The 21,254-nt window shown below is 34.6% G+C and overlaps 1 protein-coding gene and 1 long non-coding RNA gene across 4 annotated transcripts in view; one reads left to right on the top strand and one right to left on the bottom strand.

Moving 5' to 3' along the window:
* LOC128244901 (poly [ADP-ribose] polymerase 2-like) overlaps nt 1-20,488 on the bottom strand; it is a 29,439-nt gene extending 8,951 nt beyond the window's left edge. The window contains exons 1-11 of one of the 3 annotated variants that reach the window (XM_052963022.1): nt 20,401-20,488; nt 13,236-13,393; nt 11,533-11,656; nt 10,086-10,295; nt 9,467-9,667; nt 5,080-5,192; nt 4,680-4,852; nt 4,325-4,421; nt 3,711-3,797; nt 1,705-1,928; nt 422-485 (exon numbers count right to left, since the gene is read on the bottom strand). In XM_052963022.1, coding sequence (XP_052818982.1) covers nt 422-485; nt 1,705-1,928; nt 3,711-3,797; nt 4,325-4,421; nt 4,680-4,852; nt 5,080-5,192; nt 9,467-9,667; nt 10,086-10,295; nt 11,533-11,656; nt 13,236-13,393; nt 20,401-20,428 — 1,479 coding nt within the window. In that variant the 5' untranslated portion in view covers nt 20,429-20,488. Of the gene's footprint in view, nt 1-421; nt 486-1,704; nt 1,929-3,710; nt 3,798-4,324; nt 4,422-4,679; nt 4,853-5,079; nt 5,193-9,466; nt 9,668-10,085; nt 10,296-11,532; nt 11,657-13,235; nt 13,394-20,135; nt 20,232-20,400 lie in introns of those variants that run through there. The other 2 variants (XM_052963023.1, XM_052963024.1) reach the window with 2 other exon arrangements.
* LOC128244903 (uncharacterized) lies at nt 6,193-7,127 on the top strand. Its single transcript, XR_008263009.1, has 2 exons — nt 6,193-6,288; nt 6,537-7,127. It is a non-coding gene; the product is annotated as an uncharacterized LOC128244903 (long non-coding RNA).
* Nucleotides 20,489-21,254: the final 766 nt, after the last annotated feature.

The following is a 21,254-nucleotide window of genomic DNA, read 5'->3' as shown; positions in this document are numbered from 1 at the left end:
CACACGTCGTCTTGGTATGTGGAACACATGTGGCAAGTTATTTTAAAATCTGTCCATACAAGAGAAAGTTACAGAGCCGGACGGACGGACGGACGGACAGACGGACGGACGGTGCGATTTTAATATGCCCACCTTCGGGGGGCATAAGAAGCTCAGTAGCAAAAAGTTGTAACATAAACCAGGTTAAATGGCATTGGGAAAATGCCAAAGACATAGAACACACAAAAAAACACAAACAAGAAACATGGAAAGAAAGCTATATTACAAAGAAATATGTTAAGTTTATTTACCAAAATAACGACTTTTAGTAACTTGAACATGCCAAAATTTCACTTTAGAGTGTTTTTTGGTCGACAGAAAGTTTTACTGAGAACACTGCAATAGAGGATAACTTTCACGTACTCATCACTCATGTACATACCTCCAATAAAGCTATCTTATTTTTCACCTCCTGCTTGGTCGATATCTTTGTAGGAGGCCGCATTCTGAAAGAAACAAGGCATATAAAATAATACTCAAAGAATATCACATCAATACTCTTTCAGAGAAATGTACAAGGTAACTTTCTAAAGGTGAGAATGAAAAGAAATTACTGTAAGGCCCTCAGTGCTTTTTGTCTGTTTACAGAAAAAAAGCTTCCAACACTAAGGCTATCACACTTATCACTAGTCTTTTCAAAACTGAATGAGTTAAAAGTTGTTGTTTTTTGGTGTTTCCCAACTGATATAAAAAAATATTATGATGCGAGGACTTTTTTAGCCTTTTTGGTGATCATAATTATTTTGGAATTAATGAGCTATAAGGAAGAGTAAAAAAAGTCTAAACCAAAAATGTGAAGGGAAACGCCAAACAAACGATTGATTACTTGTGGCCCATAAAGATTCTTAACCTTGGTGCAATGAGCATGTAAAAAGAACAACAGTATAATACAACTAATAATTTATAACCAAAACATTAATAAAGTTATCACAGAATGTGATTGATTTCCCGCACACCCTACTGTTAGAAATACTGCCAGGAAATGCCCCGGATAAAACAACTAAAGAAAACAAGAGGAATGAGTTCACCAGAAGGTAAACGTGCCATTGAATTTTCAATAATGTAGAGACATGAGGAAGATTGGAAAATATTGTGAAAAACTATTATTAGTAAGGCTTATAATGATAGCAAAACATTCTAAATTTAGAAGGTTGCTGTGACCATAACCTTGAAAGCAGGGACAAATGGCTTGTGTGCGACAAGTCCTTATGCTATGGTGTTCACTCCTCCATACCATTTTAAAATCCAACCATGAATGAGTAAGACAAGATGGATGGACAGACATGCCAATGTCACTGATTCCTATATAGACCACCATTATACTTTGTAAAGCAATTTTAGCATGGGTATAAAAATACCACCAAGAATAGAACTGTGCATGAAGCACAACCAAAATTAGTTGAAATGTTACTTAGAGAGTCTGTATAAAGCCATATTATTAACACACAAATCATATGATCAAACTATCCAATTGATATTGCTGAGAAGCAAGAATATCTATTTTGAAGCATTTTATTGGTCATTCAAGGCATTGGGTTTTTTTGAGAGTAAAACTTTCAGTTTATTGTGTGCCACTTGCTATACCTTTAACTGAAATTTCTGATCCAACAATATTTTATCAAACACTTGATGATAGGATGGTCCCTATATGCATAAAATATTTACCCAAAGTCATGAGGAATGCGTGTATAAAACTCATCACAAGCTTGAGTCAGTTTTGAACCAAAGTCTTTGGCATCAACACAGGCATCTATTTTCTTGAGTGCAGCATATCCAGCCTTAATCTGGTCCTTGGTGAGTTTGCCCAGGGGGGCCTTCTTGGCATCATACTGCATCTCCATGACAGCCTCCTCCATATTCTTTACATCACAGATCAGGTCTATCACCGACTGTAAGGTAGACAATGATATTTAATAGTATATTCATCCTAATACATATATATTTAAGGGTGGGATTAGTACAGGTGTCCACCTCTCACAATAGAGGTTGTTGGTTCGATCCTCACCTAGAGTACGTTCTCTGGCCTCTCAAAAATGACACAGTATTGGTTTCTACTCAGGACAAGGACTTGACAGTGATATCAGCTTTCAGCTATCTTACTAACTGAGCTAATATAAATTGTTTTAAAGCAATGTTCGGTTAGTACTGAAATCAAATTGAGTCCTAATGGGGCACAAAAAAGTAGCGATATTTTGGCTTGTTTTTTTTACTAGGGAATTTGTGGCCACGTACCTACTAATTGAAAATGAAGGGTATTTTTTTAAGTTTATCTATACATAAACTATATGCCATTTTTTGTTTTGATCATTAAATTCAAATGTATTTAAATAAATAAAAAAAAATTGTCAATTCATCAAGTGTAAACCTATATTGTGCAACTTTAACAATTTACATTTTTCTTTGATTTTCATTTCCATGTTATCTATTTTTCATTTCCATGTTATCTATTCACCTTTTTCAATGTACATTAAGCTAATAATGTTACTATCAGGGTAGAAACAAGCACCTGTCTTTTTCAATTATAAGTTGTTCTGATTTATCAAGAAATGTATTTAAAGGGGCTGTCTCACAGATGATAAAATAGCGGAAAAAAAAAATAGTCGAAAACTGCCATAAACTTGGCATCTATGTGTACAATGCATTGAAACTTACTATCTGAAGTACCACATAGTTTACAATTTATTTAAGTTCAGCAGTTATTTCGTATTTTTCCATTAATTTTTTTTACTGGGTATGTCTACCAGGTAGAATTCATTCCTTATGCATGATTGGCTAGTCGTTGTTATCACGTGATATTACCGAGGTAGGTGTATAGCTTAATTATGTCACCTGATTAGAGTTAGCCTTAATAGCTCAGTAAGTTAGACGCTGGACTACAATATTGGCGACGCGGGTTCGAACCCGGTCTCCCAGACAATTTTTTTTTTACATTTTGGTACTTTTTTTACAATTATGATATCAAAGCGTAACACATTCTATTAGATAATTGTCCTGAGATTCGTTACAGAAAAAAAACTTTTTTTTGGTGCCAATCTGTGACACAGTCCCTTTAATATTTTCATGATTTTGGGAACAACAAATCAGATTTCTTTGTATGTTAAAAACTAACTTAATTAAAACAGCAAACTGAACTGTGACTTAGTGTGAAATATTTTAATCTTATCTATCAATTTCATTAATGTCATTTTCAAGTTGTTTTTTTTTACAAAACTGAAACTAACAAGGCAGCATTGATTTAAAACTTCAGGCCTGGGCACATATTTACTTTGATATTGGCTCCAAGTTTGCAACTCACAGCTCAAAACTGAAAAACTTAATTTCATTGCAAATTTTCTAACGAACAGTATATACACAAAAGTAAACATTATTTGGTAATGTTTTGCAAAGGGAGGCAAATACTGCATGGTGTTTGACTTAGTGCTGTACTCATTCCGACATCTATACTACCAAAAAATGACATCGGATTCGTAAACAAATAGTTATTTTACAATATATCATTGTTAAAAACGCGAGTCCTGATTAACAAAAAAAAGTAATCTTACTTTTAAGATAATTGATAAAGATTAAATCTTCATTACTTTTTTACGTCTGGCCGTGAAAACTGTCAGTCAGAAGGACTGAGTCAAAATTTGTCTGTAATATGGGCCAAAAAGTTAATAAAAGCTACTAACCTGAAGTCTTTTGTCCAGTTTTGAGTCAGGGTACTTGGTAATGCTGTTTTTCTTCTTTAGTTCTGGAGCATCTGTTTCATCCATGCCCTTAAACAAACAAAAACAATATTTAGATTATAATCTTCACTTCCAGCAAAAGAAACGCCTATTTGCCTCCGTAAAGAACTGAGCTATATCATTTAGAACTACCCTTATACCACTTAAGAGACATTTCAATAATACATAATTTGTCAAGAAAACCCAATGACAATCCTTTTAAAGAAAGAAGTTAAGAAGATGTAAAAACAAATTGAAAGATTCATCATTTTTGGCGTTTTTATTATTTATGTCTGAATACTAATGTGGCATGTATAAGGTTACAAAAGAGCACTGGGGAGCACAAGCCAAGTCTTGTCTTTTTTCTGAAAAAGAGAAATAACTCAACAACTCAAAGCCAGAAATATGGGCCTTCCTTTACATATATGTATTGTCTGTGACAGCAAGTACTCTCTAGTTTCCCTTGAACAGTCTTTAAGCTTAGGCAACAGTTTAAGATTTTACATGATGATGACACTAATGCTATCACAATACCTCAACTTCTTATCTTTGAAAAACAGACAAGATTATTTACTTACCTTAGAACTGTAGTCCATTTGTAGTAGGTCATACTTCCCAGGGACCTTCACAAACTTGCTACGATTCGCCCAGTCATTCTTTGTCTTATCTTGAAACCTGAAGTTTAATTGATTTATTTGGAGTACTAGACCAGAAATAATACCACAATAAGGAAATAGTCGGTGTTTCCCCACATTTGAAGGTGTGTGCAAGACTGGGTACTTTGTTTCATTTTTACTTTCTAACCCCTTAGTTCCGTAATGAGAAATGAAAAAAAATATGACCATGGTGGCACCAGAGGCTAATTTTTTTAGGTTGGGGATATTTTTTGAAAGTCTGTCAGGAAACGCCAAAAATGTCACACACAATGCCTACTTTTTAAGGAATTGTTTCTTTGCAGCCTCAAGGCTGGGTCCACAGCGGATAAGGTTGTTTTGTCCAGAGTAGCCAACTCGACCCCAGCGTAGCCATGTGTAGTAAGTCTTGCCCTTATCATCCTCCAACAACTGGATCAGGAAATACTTGTTGTTGTTGTTGGCCACGTTTGTCTGGAAAAAGATAACACAGAGATATAAAATACTTCTTTTTATTTTATCAAAAAAGCATGCCTACATTTTATGCCACTTCCTTAAATTATGAAAATGATTCAAGTTAAAGATTCAAAATATTTCAGAAATTGGTTTTGGAATTAATTTTAATATAACAATGTTTTTCTTAAGCAATATTCCCTACCTCTATTTATGAAGGGTCAATTTTTGTGGCTTGCAGTTTTTACCTGGTTAAGCATGCAGTCATAGATGTCTTTGCCTTCGTAGTAAACATGAGCCTTTCCCAGCAGTGGACATTCAGCATCAACAGGCGCCTTACCAGACATCACCATCGTCTTCACTGTAAAAATAAAAATGTTCAAAAATCAACACAGGTCCAATTGACCTTACGACAGCGGCTTCTAAGCCACGCCCCCTGATATCAAGGGAGCGAACTCTGTCTATGTCCGTCAAACAAACGAGGAAGTAATGGCGTCTCGTGACGTTTCGCTTTCCGATATTCCTGACAAATTATCATAAATGTGAAATTACAATGCGAAAAAAATAGAAGTCAAAGGAATTTGTAACTGGCTGCTACATCGGAAGGCTCGATATATCTTTAGAAAATGACGATATCTAACATTTACGGAGTGAAATCTATCCAAGTCAGAGAAAATCGGATAGCCGCCATATTGTCAATATTGATATCGATACAAAGGAAAAGCGTGTGTGTGACGCATACTGTAAATGCAAACAAGGGTAAGTTTAACTTTTAATAACACCGGTCCTTCTTACAGTATTGTTGAAACACAGATTAAATTATCGCACAATATGAGTAAATCATAAATGGCCCGAATGGGGAACCCGGAAGTGACATTAAATAACAGTTACATGCCAGCTATACAGTATAACCTTGTATTCTATAGTATGAGCAGAAATGGTTTATTGGGGTTATGCATAAAAAGTTTCAGTTCTAAGCGATTGAACACTCTCCCTTATGAATAATAATGTAATAGTTGACAAGTGACAATCGTGGGTGATACCAATCTGTAACTTTTGCATTGCTCAAACATTCACATGCTTTGATTTTTGTTCTTACAGAAATTGTGGAACATATTCACACACTCTGGCTGTAAAAGTAGACCTGGGAGGAAAAGTGCCCCCGGTGTGGGGCTCGAACTCACAACCACCAGAACCGCCTTAACCAACTAAGCTGACCGGGCAGCTGGTTCTAACCCACACACACTACCCTCCCCCCCCCCCCATTTTGTATTCTGATTGATGGAGATAAGGAAGTCCCCTTATTATGGTCTTCAACAAGCGTACCGCCACAGGGGACCTAGCATAAGACCGGAAACCGCCCCCCCCCCCCCCCCACACACACACATGATATTTGCCAGTCCAGGCAATGTCAACCACAAGAGAAAACCAGTGATGATAAGTTTTACAAATAATCGGTAGGACCTATTTTAAAGCTTTTTATAACATTTGGTTTTACTTTGCTGTACAAAAGTAATGGACTATTTGTTCAGAGAAAAACAACAACCACAAAACATTAGCTATTATCTTGTCAATATTTCATTATGATATACAGTACATGTAGAAAGCAAACATCAAAGGCAGTAGCATTTACAGCTAGTATTAAAATATTTAACAATACATGTAACTGATTTATTTTAATATTGGCATCTTTTATTTATTTCAGGAAAGTGTGGTCTTTTGAAGAGAGTTCTTGAAGTTGTTCAGCATGTTGTTTTGATGGATTCTTGGAAGGATGTACCTCTATGATGTTAGCTTCAGTTCTGGAGTATAACACCAGTTGTTGCATATTTGATAACAGATTTATTAAATACATTGTTGTTTTACAAACATTACTTAAATTTTGATATTTCTGTGGTGTTTATGTATGATATTGTAGGTGAATATCTCTTTATTGCAATGGCAAATATATTTTAAATATATAGCATTAGCAGAAGTTATTTTTCACTGTTAAAGCTGCACTTTCACAGATTGATCACTTTGACAACTTACACAGGATTTGATTGCATTTATCATATTTTGGCTCGGAGAAGTTTGCTTTGTGATTTATATATTAGGTCTTAATTTAAAGAATGCCAAAATAAGCCGATTCTGAGACAAAAAGTGTCAAACTAGAATTCTGTGAGAGTGCAACTTTAAGAATACTGTTAATCGAGTGTGCATGTGATCCGGACTCTGAACATTGGATGAACTATCATTAAATATTGTAGATTAACGTAAATGGCCCAAAATATAAGAATAACAATGAAAATATGTACATGTTTGACTTGTTCTTTATTCATAATAAGTCTAAGTCTTTACAGCACATGTTTGGCAGAATCAAGTTCTAATGATGAACATAATAATTGATTTAAATGTACAGGGAAATAAATTGTTTTACTGGTATACAGAAAATAATACCTTAACGATTCTGACCGATCTGTTCTCGTTTTGTTTTGGTGGCTCAAATATTTATCTGAGTTTTGGAGGAGGCCTAGCTGGTGTGAGCTGGTCAAATACAGTAGCTGCTTGAGGGTCAGGGTTTTCTTGATTGGATTTCCCGTCGACAAAGTGCTGATATGAAAATAAGAAATCTATGAAATGTGTCGGAATGACAGCTAGAAAAGCCATTGTTTACATAGGAACCATACGAGTAGATGAGATTCGGAAGCATGCGATGGTTCGGACAAAAATTTAGTTGTACGATATTTCCTGATTTACTTTGAAAGCAAAGCAGTTTATAAAAACTACATAACGGTATCAACAAAAATACCTCTATCTTGAATGAAATCAATCGTGTCCATGTTGAACCGGATATTAAATGGCCATTAATGCCGATTTGACAACACAAGCCAAAGCATAAATGTACGATGTTTATAGTTTAAAAATAGTAACACTTATTTAGGTCATGCACGGACAATTTCAGTATTAAATAAATTTTGAGTGGATTGAAATAAGTAGTTTTGTTCAAAAAATACTTTTGTACAGACGTATAGATGTTTCGCCTTTGAACGATGTTTCAAAATTTCCAAGATCAGCTGTTGATGAGGTCTTCCACAGAGTCTGATACAGCACTTACATTTTTCTAAATAACTCGCTGGTTTCGAATACGGAACGAATTGGAAGCCATCTTTAGTCGGCCTGGCTACCTTGTATCCGAATTACAAGTGCCATGACAACACCTTTTTACCATAATACTTAAAAAGGCGAGGAATTGCCAGCGCATGTATATGACGGACTCTGGTCAGTTTGACGGACAAAATGGCGGATAGCAACACGGCTTATCAGCCCTACATTCTGATTGGCTGATAGGACCTGTCAATCAAATCCTGTCGTAAGGTCAATTACACACCAAGAAAGGATTCTGCAATAAACAGGTTTAGCCTCAATCAGGCAGGGTTTTTTTCGGTATTTTGGGAATATGACCTATACCCGCGAGATTGGGAATTTTCATGTCTATTTTGGCAAAAATAATTCTATGTCAGATTTTCAATGAGAGAATTGCTCCCATTTGTCCAAAATTGGTGAGAGAATTTTAATTTCAGTGAGATTTTTATAATACATGGATAACGCAGCGATAAAACAATGCATAACAGTACTTTTAATCATGAATATCAATACATTTACAAATTTGCAATATATAGGTATATAAATATAATATATATACTTGTTTGACTAGAAGGAAACACTTGTTAGCAGATCAGACATCATGAACATTCATAGCCATCATACTAACTTGAGCAAAAATTGGGATTTAGCCATTTTTGCTGAAAGGTGCATTGACTTTTTTGGGGAAATGTAGGCTTTCCATTGTTGTTTTCATCTGAAGCTGGTATTTTATTTTGGTCCAGAGGCTTTTTTTTTCAAGGAATGCAAATAACGTTTATTGATTTGACATTTTGACGCTTTCGATATTGTCGACGACTTTAAAATGCAGTGGTAACCCGCGTAAACAAAATTATTCTGGGTCGCAAAAATGCTCGAAAACAAGTGTGTGGACTATATCGATCAAAACATTCAACAACACAAATGCGTTCAATGTAGGGGAGGCCATTCGTCAGTAATTATATTAATATAAAAAAGAAGCCATCGACGACTACGATGCTTTATTTTGTAAAACCACAAAAGGGAAAAGGCTCAAAATACACAAACTGCGATCAAGCGCTAGAATCTCTCGCATTTATGTGATTTGGATGCGATTTTAGCAATTTTTATGCGAGAAATCACGGAAATCACTTACTAGAATTATCCCTGCTGTCATAGTTTATGTGGAAGCAGAAAATAAAATCTTTAAATCACTTTAAGTTGGAGCCTTTTTCTAGAAACTAAATGGGATAAAGCTTTTGTGTTAAATATGGGGGAAATTATCACTAAACTGAACTAGTAATGAAAAATGTATGAAACATCTTTAGGTAAGTTCACAAAAAAATTCCTGGTTATGGGTCTGACCAATAGAATTCCTTGAAATGGCCTGAAATCAGTGGTGTGTATAAATATCAGGACATTATTGTCCTGAAGCCTTTCTAGGTTTGTCAATGCTTCCTTTTAAAATTGTTTTATTCTTACACAAATAAGAATGGCATTATTTATGTTCACTCTCTATCTGAACTAGCCTACCTGCTGGTCTTTCTTTAGCCCCTGATTTTCCCTTTCCCCCAGATTTTGCTTTGGGTTTAATCTCCTCCTCCTCTTCTTCCGGTTCCACTTTCACCTTGCCAGACTTGGCCCTGCCTCCTGACCTTCCTGCCTTTGGGGCCGGCTCAGCACTGGAACTGGAAGCAACTGGCTCTGGTGCACCGGGGTCGGCCTTCACTGCTTCTATTAAGAAAGAAACATTGCAAATTCACGTCTGTGATACCCTCAGAGACACAAATATGTAACAAAGTGTATGTTAAATGATGAAGTGATTGAATTGGAAACTTTTCAATGAGTACTAAGTTGTTGTTTTATTAAAATGAAAGCCTATATTCTTCAAAAAAATAAAGATAGAATGCCAAGCAATTAAAACATTACGGTAACCATGCTGCCATGTTTTGTGTACAAATATGGAGAAGCTCTTGAGATCAACCATTTGCATATTCACTTTGATTTTATACATTATTTGATAACTACAAACAACAGCAGACATGATCAAATCTTAGCATCATCTCAAATATGCGCTATATATTTATTTAATTTAGTTTATTTATTTTTTAATGGACAGTACAATAACAACTGGTTTACATTAAAATCTTACTTGACTTTGAGCGGGAGATATTTCTACAGACATCAGTGTCAATGTTGGTCTGCTCCATCTTGTTGATGTCAACGCGGTACTTCCTGCCATACGCTGTAATGTCAACACTGCCAGAGCCGTCCTGTTTCCCAGTCTCCAGCAGAAGGGTGCAGGCTGGATTGTACGGGTTCTGGTTCCCCTTCTCATCCTCCCACTCCCACACTTGGTAGTCTGGAAACAGGGGAGGCAGAACACCATTAATTATATCATTTGGAAACCCATAACAACAATATCCCCTAAAAAGCCTGGACACAGGAATGCAGTCAATGCGAATGTCCAGCAGAGTGTCGAACATGTGTGGTTTATTTCCATTTTGATCAACCAAACTTTTATTTTGGTAGGTCATAATCTCCAATGAAAAATTACAGTCATCACTGTTTAATTTTTGGAAAAATTACGTTCAGTTTCTTTTTTTATAGTTTTCAATAAAAAAAATTATTGTTATTTTAACTATTATATCATAATTATTCAGAGTGTTAATCCGTTTACCACTATTAGACTAGTAATTCCCTTTTTGCACATGTTACTGTTGCGTATCATAAAAAGAATCTGAAAATACTCGTAAGATTTTGATTTCATCTCATACCTTCATCCTAAGTGATAGATGGAATTTTATTCAGAAATTACAAAATTCCATTTATATATTTTTCTGTGAGGAGGTTTTTGGCAATTGTATTAGTTTGAATAAGATGATGAATACCATGAATACCATGAGCTTCCGCTCTGTGTAGCCTTGTCAATAACAAGAACTTTTCTTTTTGCATTTACTGCTGTGTTTGATTTTGACTTGCACTATATATTTTTTAACCTGATCTTGAATTTCAAGATTCATTAAAAGAGTTGGATCTAGCCAGGGTTGCACAAACTAGATGAAGACTAAAAATTTGAGATTATGGAGAAGTTGAAAATAAATTGAAATATTGTTTTTTTGGTGGTGATATTTAGCTTCCTTTTTTTAATTTATTTCAGTAGGACACATCCAACCAAGATATACTAAATTTGATATAGTGGTAAATCACAAATTTATTTAAACCAGCACTGGTCACATGACCATAAACACACATATGGTATGAAGAAACAACAATGTTACATAAAACAAAACAAGAGCTCAGCACCGCATAGCAAAAGCCAACACTTAAGTCTCCTGGTGTTTTTCTTTTTAAGACTGGGTATTAAGTATTAATGTCAAAGATATGGGCCTTGCTATATATATCATATTGTCTCTGACAACAGGTATACCAAGTTTCATTTGAATACCTTAAATGTTATGACTTCAAAAATCACCAGAAACAAAGCCAAGGCTATGAAAATACTTCCTTTCTTAAAAAAACAACAAACAAAATAGTTTTGAAATTTTAGGTAATTGAGGTATAACTATGAAAATGATAACTATTATATTTAGGAATACCATTGCTATCAGCCTCCTTGATAGCTATGCGCACTGGACGCTCCCAGCCAGTCTTCTTATTTTTCTGCACACCTTTCTCTAAGTTCACCAACATCTCATGCCCATTATCAAGCTTGAAATCAACCTAAAATCATATAATAATAAGACTAATAGGACTATTTATCCTCTCAATACCATATATATATATATATATATATATATATATATATATATATATATATATATATATATATATATATATATATATATATATATATTTATATATATATATATATATAAAGGATAAACATCAGTGTTCGACACTAACGGGGTCCCGGGATCCCGAGGACACCAATTTTTCGGGAGGGACACCTGAACTTTTAAGTCCGGTATTCCGTCTGGACACTTAAATTTTGAATGATAAAAGCTTAATATTAATAAATAAATAGCGTTTCATTTATTTATTACCTAAATTTGGGTCCCCTAAATTTCTTAAAAGTGCATGTGAAAATGATATTATTATTAATACGTCGAACACACTAAAGCGAAAGTATGGCTGACTTTTTTACTATAGATACGTCATGTATCTATAAATAAACAGGTCATTTCACAGTGCGCATGCAAAACTTACTCCCAGATGCGGGTTAACGCTTCCGTTTAGTTGTTTACATAATCAACAAGGTCAGAGGTGACAGACTTTTATTATCGGTTGCTTATGTGTCAGAACCGCCCCAAAAAGAAGCCAACACTACTGACTTTGATGCTTTAATGATACGACCTTCGAGTTGGTACAGTAATATTTACGGCACAAATACTGGAATCCTACTATTCAAAATTCTTTGTTGTAAATATGCTTCAATCAAAACAATATAGAAATAAAATTACCAACTTGAGTTTTATAAAATGCAATCAATGCATAAACATTTTTGGTCATCTGCTCTTACAGTGTGCACTACATCTGTTGGGCATGCTGATTGATTGATTGATCAGCAGCTCTACTAAACATAAACTTTTCACAAGCCAGATGTAATATTCCTACTGTTTCTCAACAAAAAGCACTGACATATGACAAGACCCTGAACCATGGTGTATTTTATGCGTATTTTCCGAAAATCTAAAAACAGTAACAACATCAAGTTTTTGTTTACATTGTATCCATCTTTGTTTTTGACTGAAAACAAACAAGACTTAGACATTCTACCGCTTTTGAACCCAATCTATTGACTTGGAGACCCAAATCTTCCTCTCTGCCATTGCCAGAGGTTCATATGTCTGACATTGTGCTACAAACTTGTCATTACATGCTGTTGAAAACATGTATAATATGGTGTTTACTTGAATTACAAATTGAAAAGTAAAAGGCACTGTATTTGCCTGTTAAATTTAATATTAAAACAGGTTAAGTAATGAAAAAAATGGAAGGGACTCCTAATTTCATGAAGGGACACCTGATTTCAAATGTTGGTGTCCCTTCGGGATCCCTTGGAAAAATGGTTAGTGTCGACCCCTGTAAACATGCTTGAATTTGTCTTTACAAATTACATGTACATTCTAAATATAATTTACCAATAATGAACAAAGCTTATTCATTTTATAAAAGAAATATTTCAGCATATTGCAGGTCTTTAACTTTAAAAACAGTTTATTTATTTATTGAATTTTTTCTGCAACGTTCAAATAAATATATATGATTCCAATCATTATAATATAAATTCAAGTTTAACCTGAGTTTTTCCTGCATTGAGTGCTTCAACCAAAGAAGTGTTTAGTTTGGTTCCGTACTGTGTCCATGTTCGCTTGTCACCTTCAAACTCCCACCGGAATTCATAGTCAGGTTTCTCCACTTTTGCTTTTTTCGATGGAGTGCTGTTTGACTGTGCCGCTGAAAAGATCCATTCGTATTTGATAATTGGAATAGTATAATATCCACATACTAGTTTAAGAACAATATCTATGTGTATACTCTAATAAAAAACTCTATCAATTTGACTGCTGGATGAATGCAGACTTAATACCAAAAGAAAATCAACCATTATTTTTTTTCAATTTAAATAACAGGGCTCAAGATAATGCATTTATCTGTGTATTTTACCAGAGTTCATAACAACTGTCCGACCCATCAGCTATGTCTGGTAAATTTTAGAGGGTCAGGTAACTATGTTTGGCAAAATGCTATTTAGACAAACAATGCATACTCCAACAACCAATTGTATCTATGTGCATACCATATTTCCACCGACTATAAGGCGATCAGCTTATTAGACACCCCCCTAACTTTGCCCATGAAATGTGGTGTTTTTGTCTAGACTCGTTTATAAGACGAGGTCTTTTAAAACACGCTTGCGCTTCTTGGTCATTTGCCTGCTTGGTCTACTGTGTTCATACTGCATAAACGCAAGAAAATTTTAGATCAACACTTCTATTTACATTTTTTTTAAAATGTTAATTTTGACGAAACATTAGCAGTATCTTCTGCAATTGAGTATTTGACGTGTAGACATGTAACCGAAAAGATACGTTTGTAAGAAAAGAATAGCTTATTTTGAAATGTCGTATATCATTGACTTAACGATGTCATGCTAATGCAAAACGGATGTCATTAACTTCTTACAATATGAACATAAGGTTGAACCTGTACAAAGGACTAGGCGAATGTAAATATATAGAAATAGATTTTGATCAATGCATCCTTTGCTAGGCAAACTTTGTGTGGTGTGAAAAAGACATTCAAAGACATGTGAATGTATACAGGGATGATAACAGAGCCAAATTGCCAATCCTGAAAATGTCTGTGTGGGGTTCAGGGGGCCGCTTAAGGCCCCCGATGGGTCCAGGGCAAAGCCCTGGTGGGGGGACAAGGGGGGCGAAGCCCCACGAAGCTTTCCGTATTTCAGGGATTCTAATACCCTTTTTTGCCTTAGAATAGTGTTCAAGGAGTATACCTTTCGGTTTGGTAGATATAACTATGTTCAACACGAGACATCCACAATCAGAACAATTATCAGGAATCTTAGCAGTTACGTTTAACACCTTTGTCTTTAAACAAAGTTAAATACCTTTTTTTACCTGAAGTCACAGGCATTAGACATGTACCTGACATTTTGGTTCAGTTGTCCACTTCCCATAAATCTCAACTGGCTATGATCAAATGCCTGTGTATGAACAGTCTACACTGTGGGATGTTTGATTTATAATAATGAACAACATATCAATTATCATGCTTGCAAATGTTTATTGTAAAAGTGTTAATTATTCAATTTTCATGTATCATATAAAGTTCTTATTTATTCCATTTTCTGCACATTTGATGAGAATATAATGTTATTAATTATTATATATATTATTCCAAGTAATATCCAAACGGGACTTAATGCTTTGGCAGCATAGCCGTTGTGGACATGGTGGACTTTGAAGTATTTTGGTCCCTAAGCCAGATTCTTTCCCCTCAGGCCAAAAAAAAAATAGGTTCGTTTCCGGTCTCCTTCCCAAAAAAAAGAGGGTAGGTAGGTATTTTTTTTTTTTTTTTTTTTTTTTTGGGGGGGGGGGGGAAGTGATCTAGAATAGAAGGCGGCTGACTTTTAGTCAAAAACAACCATATTAACTGCGTATGAGACAATTTTAAAAGGTACTAAAGCATAAAATGTAAATACAAGTCCATTCATTTATTAAGAACTGTACAATGTGTATTAATTATAATGTATAGATATACATTTTCTAGAATATAAATGCATGTATTGTTGAACATGTTTGTCTGTATGACAGATGTCGAAAAAGAGTGCCTCAGATTTGTCAATTTTTCATATTTACCAATTTCACATTTGTGCTATAATGTTATTCTTATATTTGATAGAATATTAAAATTCCAAACATTGTCAGAAGCTGTTTTTGTCACTTCAATGATCTCCGAAGTACACCTGACCCGTGTTCACAAAGCGTTTCCATTCTCAACTGAATTAAGAGTATGAAACTTAATTTCTTATTTAAATCTCAAAAATATGTTTAGTACTAAATTTAAGACACTAACTATTTGAAAGTGATAATTAGGTACTGGTTATCTGACTTATTTGGAGTTTAAACCTGAGGTTTGGTAACACTGATATCAAAATTTCATACTCAAACTCAATTGAGATCCATAAATGTTTTGTGAACACATGCCAGTTCTAATTACACATCCACAAGCTGGCTACTTCACTTTATGCTGAGAAAAATCAACATTTTTCTCAAAAAATGTTCATGGAATGGTATGACCTGCTGTGATATGACAGAATATAGTAATACTATATCACTTCAAGTTCTCACAGAAGACTACAAAGTGAAAATGGTGTTTTTATATTTATAATTCAAAACATGAAATTCATAACAAATCAATGGAATTTAATATATTTAACAACATTTTGCAAATTTAAGTAAAAAAGAGACCAGAGACATATGTTGAACAAATAGTTGACGAACTCGACATGGGTGCCGCCATTTTAATAGACTGCTCAGGGTTAGACACTAACATTTTTCACAAGGTAGTCCCTCGGACTACTGGATCTAAAATCCAGGTAGTCCAGCAAAAATTCTGATAGTCCAAAAAAAATGCAAGCCTGCAACGGATTCCTTCAGTGTTTTGTTAGACTTTTCCTTAAAAGCATTGTCAGAATAACACTTTGATTGATCATGTTTCTTATCTGTCTCAATCTTAAAATTTCCACATTCTTCAAAACAATGTTTGGCCTTCAATTTTAAAAACTTAAAAAGTCTAAAAACCATGCTAAATTACCCCAGAATAAAAATCTAAAAACCATGCTAAAATACCCCATAATCTGTCACTTTCAGGAAAATGGTGCAATAAATCAATTGACACCTCGACCGAGATCGTTGCTAAGTTACGGCACAAATGACAGACATCCTACTGGTCAGCACTATTTGATAATTGATATTGGCATCCTACTATTCAGTAGTCTTTGTTAATCTATTAAAACGACATACAATAATGCTTTAAAAATATAATGAAATTAATTCCCAAAATGTTATTAATTAATTGGGAGTTAGATAAGAATTGTTATTGGCCCTAACTTCAATGTATAAAATGTTACAACATTTTGGCGCGAAAATTAACGCACACAATTTCTGCCGCACACAATTTCTGCCGTCGTCTGCACTTACACTGAATTAGACATTTTTAAGCAGTATGATTATTTTTTAAGCTGCTCTTCTAAAAGCCAGTTAAAATATTTCACAAGCCACACATAATGTTCCTTCTGTCTGCTTTATCAAAACACCGACATTTGACAATACTCTAAACGATAAATAAATAACCATAACGTATTTTCAGAAAATCTAAAAGTAATAACAACCATCAAGTTTTTGCTAACATCGTATCTATCATTGTTTCTGACTGAAAATGCAAGGGATCTAGAAATTCTACCTTATTTTAAACCCAAATCTACCTCGCTGACACTGGCAGACTTTCAAGTGTCTGACGATTAAAACACACCATACAGTGCAAAATGGTTTTTCCCTCTCTAAATAAATAAATTCTACAGACTGGTTTAAATATTGATCGAAAGGCTATATGAATTGTGCGCGAAACTCGCTTAACGGTCCAGGTTGTCCGGAACTGCTCGGCCATCTTCGGCAAACTTTAGCATGAGTATTTACCGGTGATACTCGGCTTTTTTAAAATTTTAACAACACGTTTTACGCAAGTTTAAACGTAATAAATATTTTATGCTCAATTACCCGATGTCATATTTACTTTTTCTAGTAGTCCGACGGACTATTGACTTAAAATTTCTTGTAGTCCGAGCACAAAACTGGTAGTCTCGGACTACCGGACTACCGTTAGTGTCGAACCCTGCTGCTTATCAAATTACCGAATTCGAAATGAGACCAAAGATAAGAAAATTAACGGAAAGAAAGTACCGAAAAGTACTAAATATGCGCGCAGTTAACTTTTACACCAATAAAAAGTATAGGGTCGGCGCCGAAATAAGAGGGTCGGTCGGGCGACCGGAAACAGACCTATTTTTTTTTTTGGCCTCATGGTGTTACATGAGTCCAGTAGCACACAAACTAGATTGTCCCACGGCAGTTCAAGTCTCTCAAACTGGCTTTCAAATTCTATGAAAATTGATTCAGAATCAGCCCTTGTGATTTTTAAGGAGGCCAAATGTCTCAACACTATTTCTTTCTCTATAGCAGAAAAATAGCTGCAACAGTTTTCTCATTGTGTTTGTTGACTTATCTTAGTTGAAACAAAACCGAGATCCATTAACTTCTCCACATGTTCATCATTGAAATGGCTAGCCACTACGTAAGTCATCTTGTATGATGCTGTAAACCTTTGAAGTTTTAATTCGCTGAGAGCTTTTGTATCTTTGGCAAGTGTCTTAAGTAAGACACACTACTGTGGTGCCAGGGAGCATGTTCAGTCATAAATCCAAGTATCATGGCCTCTGGATTAAATTGTATGTCATTGACAGGAACAACTGGATGCACTGCTGAGGTGTCTGTTCATCCCCGACTATTGTAACCATCATCATACCTGGAAATACAAATTACAACTATAGAATTTAAATCTCACTCAAACTGGGTCCTCAAGAAGTTTTGTTCAACTGTCTCAAATAGAAAATAAAATGACTGCCTCTACGTAATATGTATTACTACTACAAAATATTTATTCTTTTTTTTTTTAAATTTGAACTAAACCAACTTTCATTTAAACCTCCCATTGTGGTCAACAGCCACTTCTTATTGAGAACAATGCTCCAAACATTATGAGAGTAATTAAGAAACGGTTTACAGCGTAAACTTCAATGGCCAAATAAAATTTGTAAAATAAAAATCGATTATCATGACACAATCCGAATCGGGATGTCCGAAATAATGCTAGATGCGCAAAATTCATTATTAGTTTGATCACTTTCTATTAACTTAAAAAGAAACGTTTCGAGAATTTTTCTTAAAAATAAAAGGCAAATATACCCTTAAATCGACGAATCGATGTTTTGGTGGTGGTCGGTTTTTTTCCAATTTTCCAATACCCGTTTATTCGTCTTCGTCGTCTGTTATATCCGGATACAGTCTTCTAGTCCCATCGGTAATTTCCGTAATCACCGGATGCTATCTTAACCAATCATATAGCTCGATTGCCAAGACGTAAATAAGTTCGTTAATTTCCGGCTTTACACTTCCGGAAAACTCATCTTTTGTACCCATATTGTTCGAACTGAGCTCGATTCGCTCCCTGTACCCCTCCCCCTAGAAAAAAAACTCAACAGATTTACATTAATCTCAAAATCGATCCGTGAGGCCTTAAATCCGGAATTCGGGATTATTCCGGAATTTTATCATCACTGTGAATAAGTGTCTTTATTTTCTACATGTAGAATTTTTTACTGGTAATTACTTGTCTTGAAATATGTATTTTCATTATAGTAATGTATATTTGTTTTTAAGCTAAAGAAATTCAATGCAGAACTTTTTTCTTCAGATATTTCATCAATATTTTCATGCATATATGTTCTTGTTGAATTTCATTACAACTTCTATTTCTGCTGTGTTTATTATATTTAAATAAAAAATAAAATAAGGGGCCAAAAAAGTTTCTTTTAAATATCAGGAAGGTGCCAATATTTTTAAGGGGCTTGGCCAAAATAACAGGGTCAAAATGTCTCAGGGACCGATTGGGTGGATGGCTTATTTGGTTAGTGGCCGATTAGACTTGATCTCAATCTATGGCGAGTATTGATCACCAGTTGCTGAGATAGTGATGTCATCTAGTCTAAAATAATAGACATGTTATACTGGATTCATCAAATCGTCTAAATGGGTTTTGAAAAATATTGAAATAGTATTAAGACTCGAATAAGAGAAGTATTTTATGTTTGAAATAGATAATAAAGGCTTATACATTCATATTTTACTATATGTAAGTTCACAGATATTTTGCACAAAACAAGCTTTAAATGCATTAAATCACAGGATGTACCTTTCTAATAAAACGAAACTTGACTCTCACAGACAACAATTATGCCAATCATAACAACTCGATCTCCGACAAACTTCGACATAGACCTCGTAAATTACAACTCGGCCATCTCCGAGGTGTACTGATTGTTGTAAAACTGTGAACTGCAGCCTTGCAGGTGCCCTTCATGTATATATATCGTTATTTTTTGACAGTATGAAACGAAAAACACATCAAACTGATAATTAATCGTTGGATATTTATTTTTTGTGTACGGAACTAATATAAAATAACATTATCTGGTAATATTTCTTGTTTTTATGATATTTTATTGTAGCAATATGCCTTAACCCAGAATCCCAATTGGAGTAACTACCCACTTTTGGTACAAAACAATTTGTATGTGAAGGATTTGCCATATCAAAAATCGTAAAAAAAACCCTGTCAATGTACAATTATTTGGAATAGATGTCATCAGGATTTGATGGCTTCAGAGTAACGCTCTCTTGTTAAAGAAGGCGAACAATAAAGCAAATTGATACAGACAAATATCAACTCTTCTCTCATATGACTTTTGCCCTCCACTTGTTAAAAGCTTATACTGTTAGAAACTACATAATGTATTTCCAAATAATATAGATAACTTCACTATCAAACAAATATTTACATTTCTACAGTCATGTACAACTTAATTGAATCCTGCTAACACGTCCCATGTTAATTTTTGCGAGAAGATCAGGTAAGAAACAGTCTTAAATTGAACAAAGCCATTGTCAAAGGTCATGAAGGTAACGCTCAACAACTGCCAACTGAACAAGGTAAACAAATATCAATGTTTTTTTATTAAAATGTTAAAAGAATGTAAGAAACAAGTAATTTAAAATAAAGGGAGTACGCAGTATATCTTCCATACGCTGTCAATCATTACTAACATGTAGCACCTTTCCTTTTGGGTCCCATTTCCAATGTTCTTCAAATCTTCCGCGAAATAAATGCTAGCCTCAGCAGACAGGATTTTTACGAATCGCTTAGGACGAAATCTCTTTAAGTCAAAACGGCTATTGAAATGCGGTTCCGAGAGTTCCGTACGCTCTCTCCCACTGAACCGAAATGGAATGGTTCAAACGTGTCGAGGAGCGGCAGAGTGGTCTTACATCTAAGCATTTTTTGGCAACTTTAATTCTGAAATGCGCTTTCTGGTGTATTATTTTCATTTTTTTCTCAGTTATTGACACATAACTTTCACTAGCGCAAATTTTGAAAGATATACGCACCGGATGCACCCCGAACCTCTCAGTCCGCTAGTGTAACGGGTCGGAATAGTTATCCAAGGCCACCCTTAATCGCTCTGCGTTTTCTTTCATTGTCTCTACTGTAGAACACTAAGATGAACTCTAAAATATACATGGAAATTATCATTCAGTTGATAATTTGGCCGATTGTTCAGAACTTTGTTAAAGATAACAACATTGTAATCCTCATCGTTGTTAACTTTAAATCTTACTGCTCTAGAGGATAAATGGATACACAGGTGCTCTGCAGTATTTCCAACTAGATATGAGACAACTGTTTTAGCTGTATTTGCTCATTTTAAATATATGAACACACCATAATATAATTAACGTTAAAAAGTTATCAACACTTTCATTAATATCAATATCGACCTAATAAGAACACCAACTGGCGCATACGAAAATGTCGTATTGACCCCCTTATTTTAATTGACTGTCTTGCAACTGTAAAAAGTAAATGAGCTGATTGTTAAGAACTTTGTTAAAGTTAACAA

This window comes from Mya arenaria, chromosome 8 (assembly GCF_026914265.1).
Source record: "Mya arenaria isolate MELC-2E11 chromosome 8, ASM2691426v1".
Classification (NCBI taxonomy): Eukaryota; Metazoa; Mollusca; class Bivalvia; order Myida; family Myidae; genus Mya; species Mya arenaria.
The sequence above is the reverse complement of the archived record's forward strand: the minus strand, read 5'-3'. Positions and strand labels throughout refer to the sequence as shown.